Source organism: Embiotoca jacksoni, unplaced genomic scaffold (genome assembly GCF_022577435.1).
Source record: "Embiotoca jacksoni isolate LCO1_2020_lvr unplaced genomic scaffold, fEmbJac1.0.p SCAF_50, whole genome shotgun sequence".
In the NCBI taxonomy this organism is placed as follows: domain Eukaryota; kingdom Metazoa; phylum Chordata; class Actinopteri; family Embiotocidae; genus Embiotoca; species Embiotoca jacksoni.
The window spans coordinates 535001-547037 of record NW_027185404.1 but is presented as its reverse complement, the minus strand read 5'-3'; the positions used below and the strand labels follow the sequence as shown (position 1 = coordinate 547037).

The following is a 12037-nucleotide window of genomic DNA, read 5'->3' as shown; positions in this document are numbered from 1 at the left end:
ACTGTCATTGTTCTCCCCCTCTGCAGGTCTCAATAAAGTTCATGGTTCTGTTCAGCCTGTTTCACACTCAGAACCGCCCACGGCTGCCTCCTCCACACGCTGAGCTGTCCACACTACGGTGTTACACATAGAAATAGATTTAATTCCAAGATGTGAACAGGAACGTTGTCACTTCATATGAATAGGAGACAAACTAAAAATGACTTTAACGTCTACTGTAACTTCAGTGAACATCTTTGATGCTGTTTCTGTTGTTGAAGCTGCAGTCTGATGGGAGCGATCTGATTCTAAAACACATTCACCATGTTTTTATTCAGGCTGTTCTTCACATGCACTTTTAAATTTGGACCCACAGATTTTATTTATGAATTATTACTCTTTAATTACATATATTAATCTGTGAAGCTGCCCCTCTCTGTAGCGTTACATACATTTATATATATATCTGTGTGTTGTTTGAGTGTTTCCATGACACGTTGAGATGTGCGAGGCTCTGCTGTGATGATTCTCTACCTGGGCTCAGCTCTCTGTCTTCATTCATTTCAGTGCAGAGACATGACGTCTTTGATCCATCAGCTGATGCTCTTCCAGCCTCTGTGTAGTCTCAGGGTGTCAGTGAACAGATGTGGAGACGTCACATCTGTTTAGGAATGAAACACGGAGGCTCTTCTTTATCAGACTTTTTTAATCAACTCACTGAATGATGACAAACAAGTGAAAAGAAAGAGGAAACACTGAGTGGGAGTTCTTCAGCTTCAGAATCAGGATGAGACCTGCAGGACGTCTAATCCGGTCCACCGAGAATCCAACTCTGAGCAGGAACAACCAGAACCACCGGACCGAGCTGTTCTGTTGCCTTCTGGAGCCACCTGGTGGCCCTGCGTCGGTCTGTGGGCCTCCACACGGCCCCTCAGTGTTCTGCCACGGGTCCTCGGCTCAAATAAAAAAACCTGCAGTCATATTCAGAGTCGACACATTTTGAAAAGTGCTGTTTGTTCCCGATCCTGAGATTCTCTCCAACAGTTCAGGGAACAGCCGCTCCTTCATCGTTGGCACTTCTTCACATCAGAGTAAGAAAAACGAACACAAAGTCCTGTCATGTCCATAAATAATCTGATCAATAAACACCTACAGTCTATTTACACCGAGAACACATTCAGTCCTCAAACTGAACATTACATTAGAAAAATAGGAAATAAAGGTACGGAGGCCCAACAGGGACAGTTTAAAATGATCAGGTACACTTGAAAATGTAATGAAGAGTACACGTGTGTGTTAACTGAGTAAAAATTTAAATGAAAAGGCAATAATCAAATTTTCAGTTCACAAACTCATCTGAACGTTCCATGAAACGAAAACAGAAACACAGTTTAATGATTAATGTTCAAAATTAAACATCAAACCTGTTGTTCCATTTAAGAAAACAATGATTACATCACAATGTAAATGAAAATTTCTCTAACAGTTTGTAAATGAAAACAAAAACAGTATCTGACATTTCATTTCCGGAGGACAGTATTCAGATGCAGAGTGAAACGGCGCCCCCAGTGGACTGAGTCTACACTTACAGCAGCCTGTGACGATGAAGGCGAGCGTGACATCACTCCCTGGTTTCTGAATAACATTAATATCATCCACTGAAGGACTCTGAGCGTTAAATCTACAACATAGTTTACAGTTCAATTATAACACACACAGGCCTGAAAAAAATAAAAAAGTGGAATATTATGTCTTCATTACATTTAAAACAAAACATGAAGAGAGATGCTGATGTGGAGTTTTATTTTGAAGTGTCCATGATGACTTTAACGTCGTCCCCTCTGGGCTCCATGGATTGGAGGTTCAGGAGAGCGTCGGGTTCGTAGAACAACAAACTATTGCACTTTCATCTGTTTCTGCAGAGACACTAACGGCGTTACAATCAGAGAGGAGCGGAGGATCTCCTGAACACTCACCTGTCCGTTCTCCGCTGCACACCTCCACCTGTCTGTATGTCCTCCTGTCTGTCTGTCCTGTGCAGACCTGTGACGACCCTGAACTCCACCTCAGTGACATGACGGTGATCACAGCTGGAAGAGGACCTTCAGTCCTCAGTTACAGTTCTTCATAAGTCAGCGGATCCTCTCCGACAGCACCTGTCCTCCGTCAGGTCTAACGCAGGTGTTGTGAGGTGTCAGCAAGGGGGAGGAGCTGAGAGGAGGACAGACCTGGTCCCACATCACCAGCAGGGGCAAACTGTGGACAGACACCTGAGAGATGCACACTCTCTTCTACACACCCACAGCAGCAGGTGGTTATCAGTCTGTACAGTCACGCTCTCATTGGTCCAGATCCTCCTCCAATCCTCCTCCAGGTCCAAATCCTCCTCCTCATCACAGAGAAGATCTGAACTCAGATCAGTGTGTCCAAAGGAGTCGTCTCCAGTCTGGGTGTCCACAACCCACCAAGTGTTCCGGTGCTGAGGATACGGAACCAAGAAGGCTACTGTGTGTGTGTGTGTACGTACTTCTGTGTGTGTGTGTGTGTGTGTGTGTGTGTGTGTGTGTGTGTGTGTGTGTGTGTGTGTGTGTGTGTGTGTGTGATGAAGAGATAAAGCTCATCTCTGTATCTAACCACCAGCTGATCATCTTTCACAGCTCCGTCCTGTGTCTGTCTGATTCCTGATTTTAGATCTTAGATCTTACATGAAGTGAGACCAGGAGGACAGATGATGTCCTGCAGTTCTGGTGCCTGCTGATGAGTCGCTGTGTTCGGTTAGTGGTGCAAGCAGAGCCACAGATGGATGACTGTGACTGCAGCAGCCTGACAGCTCAGGTGACAGTCACAGGTGAGACGTGTGTCTATGGACAGGACCAGGACGTGTCTCCATGAGCGTCTCTGTCCATCTACGGGCGGCACGGTGGTGCAGTGGTTAGCACTATCACCTCACAGCAAAAAAGGTTCCGGGTTCAAATCCGGTCCTGGGCCTTTCTGTGCGGAGTTTGCATGTTCTCCCTGTGCTTGCGTGGGTTCTCTCCGGGTTCTCCGGCTTCCTCCCATCATCCAAAAACATGCACCTCAGGTCAGGTTACCTGGCGCCGCGCTAGTGGCAGCCTGCTGCAGCATCTCCCCCCTGAGAGACCCCCTGCTGTAGTGAAGACATTTCCCCTCGGGGATTAATAAAGTGTATAAAATCAAAATCTCACTCCATCCACTGAACACATAAATGGGGGGCTGATGTTGGATTCACTTTCTGTAACATTATTTTATGAACATTACAGCAGTTTGTTCGGTTGTTAAGTTTCTAATGGAGACACAGGAGCAGGAAGTGGTGTCACCTTCAGCCTATCATGTCTCACCCTGCCTCCACCTCAGTTTTAATATTATTCTAATATCGTCTCTCTACGTGTCAGCTGTCTGACCGTCTCATATTCACTCTTCTTTTAAATTTTCTGGTTCAAACTGAAATTAACGTTCAAACAGTCTTTAGACAGAGAACAGTGCTGAGAGCCGTCAGTGGTGTCCGTCCTCTGTCCCTCATCACACAGACAGGGTGTGTGTCCCTGTATCCCCCTGTGTGTATCTCTGTATGTGTGTGTCCCTGTGTGTATTTCTGTATGTGAGTGTGTCCATGTGTCCCCGTGTGTATTTCTATGTGTGTGTGTGTATGTGTGTGTGTGTGTGTGCCCCTGTGTCCGTCCCTGTGTGTCCTTAACTGTCCACCACCTGGTGTGGCAGGGTGACAGAGGATCCGTTGATGAAGGACCCCTGTTTGTCTCGTCCCTTCAGGAAGTAGGTGAGCAGCTCTCCTTTCCCCTTCACGAAGATCGGCCCCCTCCTCACGAAGCGGAAGCCATAGTCCTTCAGGATGTTGTAGCAGTCCTCCACCACCTGGGGGAGATACAAACACACAGAGCGGTGATGATCTGGTCACACACTGGGGGGCCAGTCCCACTCTCCCCCCTCACCTTCTCACAGACTTTGAGGCGTTCCCAGTAAGTCCTCAAGGGTTTAGGACTGTCCCACTGTCAGCTCATCAAGTCCATGAGGACACTCTGGAGACATGTTGAGCTCTTTAAGCACCCATTCTGCTTAGCCGAAGGGAATTACCCACAATTCATAGCAAAATTGGTGAGATCTTAAACCTGGTCATTCCGCCGCCCACAAAATGTAAACAAACCAAACATGGATGATGTTATCTGTTAGTGATGTTACCTGAATGTTACCTGGATGTTTGAATGTTACCTGGATGTTTGAATGTTGCCTGGGTGTTTGAATGTTACCTGGATGTTTGAATGTTGCCTGGATGTTTGAATGTTACCTGGATGTTTAAATGTTACCTCGATGTTTGAATGTCACATGGATGTTACTTGGATGTTTGGATTTTATGTGGATGTTTGGATGTCACCTGGATGTTTGAATGTTACCTGGATGTTTGGATGTTACCTGGATGTTTGAATGTTACCTGGATGTTACCTGGATGTTTGAATGTTACCTATATGTTACCTCAATGTTACCTGGATGTTTGAATGTTACCTGAATGTTACCTGGATGTAACCTGGATGTTTGAATGTTACCTGGATGTTTAAATGTTACCGAGATGTTTGAATGTTACATGGATGTTACTTGGATGTTTGGATTTTACCTGGATGTTACTTGTATGTAAACTGGATGTAACCTGGATGTAACCTGGATGGTTGAAAGTTACCTAGATGTTTAAATGTTACCTGGACGTTTGAATGTTACCTGAATGTTACCTGGATGTTTGAATGTTACCTGAATGTTACCTGGATGTAATCTGGATTTTACCTGTATGTTACCTGTATGTAACCTGGATGTAACCTGGATGTTTGAATGTTATCTGAATGTTTGGATTTTACCTGGTTGTTTGGATGTGACTTGGATGTTTAAATGTTTGCTGGATGTTTGAATGTTACCTAGATTTTACCTGGATGTTTGAATGTTACCTAGATTTTACCTGGATGTTTGAATGTTACCTAGATTTTACCTGGATGTTTGAATGTTACCTCAATGTTACCTGGATGTTTGAATGTTACCTATATGTTACCTCAATGTTACCTGGATGTTTAGATGTTACCTCAATGTAACCTGGATGTTTGAATGTTACCTGGATGTTTAAATGTTACCTCGATGTTTGAATGTTACATGGATGTTACTTGGATGTTTGGATTTTACCTGGATGTTTGGATGTCACCTGGATGTTACTTGGATGTTTAAATGTTACCTGGATGTTTGAATGTTACCTGGATGTTCGGATGTTACCTGGATGTTTGGATGTTACCTGGATGTTTGAATGTTACCTGGATGTTTAAATGTTACCTGGATGTTTGGATGTTACTTGGATGTTTAAATGTTTGCTGGATTTTTGAATGTTACCTGGATGTTTGGATGTTTGCTGGATGTTTGAATGTTACCTATATGTTACCTCAATGTTACCTGGATGTTTGAATGTTACCTGAATGTTACCTGGATGTAACCTGGATATTTGGATGTTACCTGGATGTTTGAATGTTGCCTGGATGTTTAAATGTTACCTGGATGTTTGAATGTTACCTGGATGTTTAAATGTTACCTGGATGTTTGGATGTTACCTGGATGTTTGAATGTTACCTGGATGTTTAAATGTTACCTGGATGTTTGGATGTTACTTGGATGTTTAAATGTTTGCTGGATTTTTGAATGTTACCTGGATGTTACTTGGACGTTTAAATGTTACCTGGATGTTTGAATATTATCTAGATGTTACCTGGATGTTTGAATGTTACCCAGATGTTACCGCAATGTTACCTGGATGTTTAGATGTTACCTGAATGTTTCCCATCACCCCTGTGGACTCCATGCGACTGGCCACGTTCACAGTGTTGCCCCAGATGTCGTAGTGAGGTTTGCGGGCTCCGATCACTCCTGCTAGCACCCCTCCTTTGTTCAGACCTGGAGGAGAGCGACACATCAGAACCTTTTCAGAACCGGAACATCCTTAAAGAACATCTGGTTCTCCATCTGTCCTTTCAGCGGTGGAACATCTCACCTCACTGGGATCACACACTGACATCAGAGCTCAGGAAACATGTTGTTGAACCTCAAACCACTCATTCTACTGAAACAGGAAGTGCATGCCCTCCACAATAAAACTACATAGAGGTGAACAACAACAATTGTCTTCATTTCTACAAACTGCAGAGAAGATGAGGTCAGAAGATAAAAACTGAGCGCAGGTTCCCTCTTCGGTCTTTTCACTCTATGAGTCATCCTCTCATCACTTCATCACTTCAGCTGCTGAGGACAGACAGAGTGTTATCACACTGATGCACACACTCAGAGGAAGTAACAACCGACTAGTGGAGAATATCTCCTTTCTCCAATAATGTTTTCACAACTCTAGTTCTCTCATTCAAATTGTAACTCACTGATGAAGGATGTGTATGTTGGTTTAACTGGCTACGTTACATTGTTTAGATTAAATACATGATCTTTGAATATATAAAAAAAAAAATCCAATTTTGTCATCTTCAGCGGCAAAAAAAACATATTCTAAGGACTTATCTAAAATGACTATTGAGTCTGTGGAGATGGCTCGAGTGTCATCTACAAGATTTCTGGGAATTCTTGTTGATGAGAGTTGGAGTTGGAGAGATCATACTGTCTGTGTTAGCAGAAAAATAAATAAATCTATTGGTCTAATAAGGAGGTTTAGTTGTCTAGTCTCCACACTCTATATTTAATTATCTCTCTCTATTCTCAATAGAATCTGGATCCTCCAGAAACCTTTTGTTTGGACTGAAACCTGATCAGATTCACACAGTTCATTTCTCTGTTTCAGAAACTACATATTCTTACTATTTATGATTTATAATATTTTTCAAATGTGTTTTGATTTATAAGATACACTCAAAAGAAGGAAATATTCCTGAACAGTTCAAGACTTACTTTAAAGTAAATTCACAGGTTCATTCTTATTCTACTCATCAATTCCCAGATCTTCATCCTTCTAAACTTCTCACCTGCAGAGGTCAACATTCAATACGATACATTGGTACCAAATTAAAGTTCTTCAAAAAAATATTTTAAAAGGTGCTTATAAAAACATTTAACTGCTGTTTTGTAACTGCAACATACGTACACAACATACTCACATCTTTTTACTTCTATATTGACCTTATTGTTTTTGCTGTTGTTGTCGTAAATATTTTTGTTGTTATTTGTTTCCATTATTCCTATGTACTAATATTATTTCCGCATGTAAACTCTGTTTTCTATAACTTTGTGAACTTTTAACATTATCGAGTGGAGGCTTCAAATAAGCCCACTGGGTGTTTTTGGCTCTCACTGCACGGCACAGAATCTTTGTTATCTTGTGTGATTTTTAAAATTTGTACAAAATAAAAATCAAATCAATATAAACCTTCCTGTGAAGCTGCCGGGTGATAAACTCAGCTCACAGAGAGGATCAGTTCCTGTTTGAGGCTCCTCCCCTTTGACACCTCCTTCATGTAGGTAGCATAGAGGAGCAAGATGTTCGAGGCTATCTCGTTACTTTTATTGTGAAGAAACGTTCAACATCCTGTATGACAGGTGAAGCTGGTGATGGTGTCACCACAGAGAGAAGGACACCCGTGTTCACCTGTAGGTGGGATACCTCCCTCTCAGCAGGGTGGGCGGTCCATCTATCCATCACTGTCACCACCTGTCCATCACTGTCACCACCTGTCCATCACCCCCCACCCGACGTACCGATGCGCAGCATGAAGTTGTTGAACGACTGGTAGTTGATGTTCATCAGCGTGACCTTCATGGCCAGAGCGAAGTCTGCCAGGTCGGCCAGGTGCTGCCAGCGCTCTCTGTCCGACTGCTCCTCCTTCTGAAGGACAGACAGAAGACAGGGGGACATCATCAGGGGACATGCTGCAGCAGGATATCCACATTATACAGGAGACAGACTGGAGCAGGATGTCCACATAATACAGATCAGTCATGTGATAAGGGGTCATGTGACCGGGCCCACCTTCATGCAGCTGTAGCCGTTGCTGACGTCTGGAGTGACACCTGAAGCTGCCATGTAGGTGCTGCCGATGGTCTTTATCTTAGTGATACACCGGAACTGAGGCTCGTCCAGCAGCTGACGGGAACACAGAGGACAGCGGACAGCGGACATTAACACAGGAGGAGGGGACGGATAGTCAGAGGACAGGATAGACAGACTGAAGTCAGGAGACACTAACACAGGAGAACAGGATGGACAATCGGAGGACGGGACGGACAGTCGGAGGACAGGAGACATTAACACAGGAGAACAGGACGGATAGTCAGAGGACAGGATGGACAGACTGAAGTCAGGAGACACTAACACAGGAAAACAGGATGGACAGTCAGAGGACTCACACTGTCGAAGTCGGAGATGATCTCGTTGAGGAAGCGTAAACACTCGATGCCTCCGTTGTTGATGCTTTCCTCCGTGTAGAAGTCAGAGAAGTTTGGGATGGAGGCGAACATGACTCCGATCTCATCGTAAGACTGACTGTACAACTCCTGGGACACCGCACGGCATCATGGGAGTTAGAGTTTTATTATGGAGGACAGCCATTACAAGAAACAACAACATGATGTCCAGGGTTGAGATGTCAGCCTGTCTCACTGTCTCTGACTGTCTCTGACTGAAATCTGAACAGACCTGTAATAAACAGACAAACAGGCTGCTGTGCTGAGCAGACAACAAACAGACACATTCATTTACCATCACTGAGAGTTCACAGGTGTTTTCAGTACAAAACTTTCACTTCTTAAATCCTTGATATCCTCTGAAACTCTCCAAAACTTTCTGAAACTCCCTGAAGCTTCACCTGTGCAGGTAAAGGCCGTTTGTCCTCTCACAGAGAAGGACTGAGGACAGAAGTGGACTCTGTCTCACCTCGTCCCGTTTCTTGGAGCCTAGGAAGTGTCGGGCCACGTGTTCAGGCAGCATGTTGGTGACCAGAGCTTCATTCCAGCGCCGCATCTCATACACCTTCTCCTTCTGCTCGTGGACCTCGATCTTCCACAGGAACAGCGTTCGCGCCAGCTTCTCCACCTGAGACAGAACCAGCACCAGCACCAGCACCAGAACCAGAACCAGAAACCAGAACCAGCACCGGACACACTTCCTGCTTCAGTCTGAACTCAGAGTTTACATCACGTATTGAGTGAAATTCAAACCATTCAGCAGTGAATCTTTGTTCTGTCTGTCCAACAGTCCTCTGTCTGTCCAACAGTCGTCTGTCTGCCCAACAGTCCTCTGTCTGCCCAACAGTCCTCTGTCTGTCCATGAGTCCTCTGTCTGTCCAACAGTCTGCTGTTTGTCCATGAGTCCTCTGTCTGTACAACAGTCCACTGTCTGTCCAACAGTCCACTGTCTGTCCATGAGTCCCCTGTCTGTCCAACAGTCCTCTGTCTGTCCATGAGTCCCCTGTCTGTCCAACAGTCCTCTGTCTGTCCATGAGTCCTCTGTCTGTCCATCAGTCCCCTGTCTGTCCAACAGTCCGCTGTCTGTCCATGAGTCCTCTGTCTGTACAACAGTCCACTGTCTGTCCATGAGTCCTCTGTCTGTCCAACAGTCCCCTGTCTGTCCAACAGTCCGCTGTCTGTCCATGAGTCCTCTGTCTGTACAACAGTCCACTGTCTGTCCATGAGTCCTCTGTCTGTCCAACAGTCCTCTGTCTGTCCAACAGTTCCGTCTGTCCAACAGTCCACTGTCTGCCCAACAGTCCTCTGTCTGTCCAACAGTCTGCTGTTTGTCCATGAGTCCTCTGTCTGTACAACAGTCCACTGTCTGTCCAACAGTCCACTGTCTGTCCATGAGTCCCCTGTCTGTCCAACAGTCCTCTGTCTGTCCATGAGTCCCCTGTCTGTCCAACAGTCCTCTGTCTGTCCATGAGTCCTCTGTCTGTCCATCAGTCCCCTGTCTGTCCAACAGTCCGCTGTCTGTCCATGAGTCCTCTGTCTGTACAACAGTCCTCTGTCTGTCAATCTGTCCACTGCCTATCCATAAGTCCTCTGTCTTCCTGTCCTCTCCCGCCCTTGTGTTTGGCGTGTCGGTGCAGTGAACAGGTCACGTATGAACTCACATGTCTGGAGAAATAATAGAAGCTGCCCATCATGATGAGGATCATCACAGTCATGGTGAACTTGGAGGGGACCAGGAATGACCTGCAGACAACAACAGGGACACACTTCTGTCTGTTAAAGGAGCATTACGCTTCATATCTCCCATTAATGTGTCGTACTAACTCCAGCAGAGACACGGAGAACACTCGGCTGTCCCGTTAATAATCCCTTCTGCTGTCACTGCACGTGTCTCATCTCTGACTGAAACTTTGAACTTCCTGTTCAAATCAGGTTTGTTGAAAAGTTTTGTTTGACTCCTTGTTTCCTGAACCCGAACACGGCGAGAGGAGAGTTACAGTCAGCCTGAAATTCAGCAGAATGATCCTTTAAACCTTCAAACACATCCTGACAGTCGAGTTAGAGGGTTATAACACACACACACACACACACACACACACACACACACACACACACACACACACACACACACACACACACATGCACACACAGCTCTTACACACAGTCACCAGCAGGAGGCTTTCCCCAGGTGAGGTCCTCCAACTCACCTGTAGTCCTGGAAGCGGGCCGTGTCGTAGCGATCGAAGATGTCCCTCCAGCTGTAGATGTTCACGATGCCGGTTGCCACGGTGATGAGCAGCATCAGGGTGAGCTTCACCATGTGACTGACCTGGACCAGCATGGTGGTGGCCATCAGAGCCAGCACTGCCATGTAGCTGTAGTATTTGGGGTTGTTGAGGCAGCCCTCAAGGCTGGACCAGGACGAGGAGGAGGAGGAGGAGGAGGAAGAGGAGGGGATCGTGGTGGTGCTGCTTGAGTCCAGGTCTCCAGGCAGACAGCTCAGCTGGACAGGGAGACACAGAATGATGTCAGTCAGACTGTCCTCCGTGATGAAGCTGCTGCTGTCCTGCAGAGTGTCTCTAACGTTCCTAAATACTCCGTAACAGACAGGCAGTCTGAGAGATCGATACTGAAAACAGGATCTTCTTCAGTTAGCTGATCGGGATCAATACCTTATGTTTGTACAGAGATGTCCAGACACATCATACATGAACCTATGAAATGAGCATCACATCCAGGGGGTAAACACAGGCTCAAAGTTCAAACACAGTGAGGGAAGTCTGAGCGCTGAGTGTGACTCAGGCCCAACATCCATACTAGCATTACTATTTAGTGTGTCCCAATACACAAGTATGTTAAATGTAGCATTCCCAAAGTACCAGGATGTTCTACTACAACCGGTCATATTCTGCAGTCTGCAGGTCAGTGTGATAGTCGAGCTGTTCTGACCCACAATCCTCTGCGGCGGAAGATACGCCACATCGACTGAGCTGTCGAGAGAGCTCCGCCCACAAAAGAAAGGAAAAAGAAGAGGCATTAAAAGGAAGCGTACTCGTTCCAAATCGCATCCTTTTTCTTTCTATTTCAGATGTTGCACCACAGGCCGCAATGGATATGACCAAGAGGGTCAAGTAGTATGTTCCAGTTGTAAACATACTACGTGCACCATTACATACTTTGTGAGGGGAGCTGCAGTCCGTACCAACAGAAATAGTGCGAGTGTGAAACTGGATCTGTTCTGTTTCTGCTCAGTTCACATGAACTGTCCAAACGTATTGATCCTGATCAGATGAGCTGAGCGGCTCTAACAGAGAGCAGCTCACCATGTCCATGATGTCTGCCATGGTGAGGATGAAGATGGCAGCCATGGCCCAGGTGTTCCGAGCCCACCTGGTGTGGTCGATCCAGGTGGAGAAGGACACCAGCTTCTTGGGAAACACCTGACACACACAAACAGAGAGACACTTTTATTTCCATTTTACCAGGTGGTGCTACTTCCTGTCCTGAACACGAGCACGTTCTCACACACACACACACACACACACACACACACACACACGTGTGCCTCTGATCACACACATGTGCCTGTGATCACGGACAC

General features: G+C 45.6%; 1 protein-coding gene across 3 annotated transcripts in view; it reads right to left on the bottom strand.

Annotated features, from left to right (window-relative positions):
- Positions 1 to 667: 667 nt before the first annotated feature.
- Positions 668 to 12037, bottom strand: part of adcy3a (adenylate cyclase 3a) — a 27561-nt gene continuing 16191 nt past the window's right edge. For 2 of the 3 annotated variants that reach the window (XM_069172057.1, XM_069172058.1), the window contains exons 13-21: positions 11760 to 11876; positions 10644 to 10939; positions 10098 to 10179; positions 8906 to 9064; positions 8380 to 8526; positions 8003 to 8116; positions 7732 to 7858; positions 5807 to 5931; positions 668 to 3870 (exon numbers count right to left, since the gene is read on the bottom strand). In XM_069172057.1, the coding sequence (XP_069028158.1) occupies positions 3691 to 3870; positions 5807 to 5931; positions 7732 to 7858; positions 8003 to 8116; positions 8380 to 8526; positions 8906 to 9064; positions 10098 to 10179; positions 10644 to 10939; positions 11760 to 11876 (1347 nt within the window). In that variant the 3' untranslated portion in view covers positions 668 to 3690. The remainder of the gene's footprint in view (positions 3871 to 5806; positions 5932 to 7731; positions 7859 to 8002; positions 8117 to 8379; positions 8527 to 8905; positions 9065 to 10097; positions 10180 to 10643; positions 10940 to 11759; positions 11877 to 12037) is intronic. The other variant, XM_069172059.1, reaches the window with a different exon arrangement.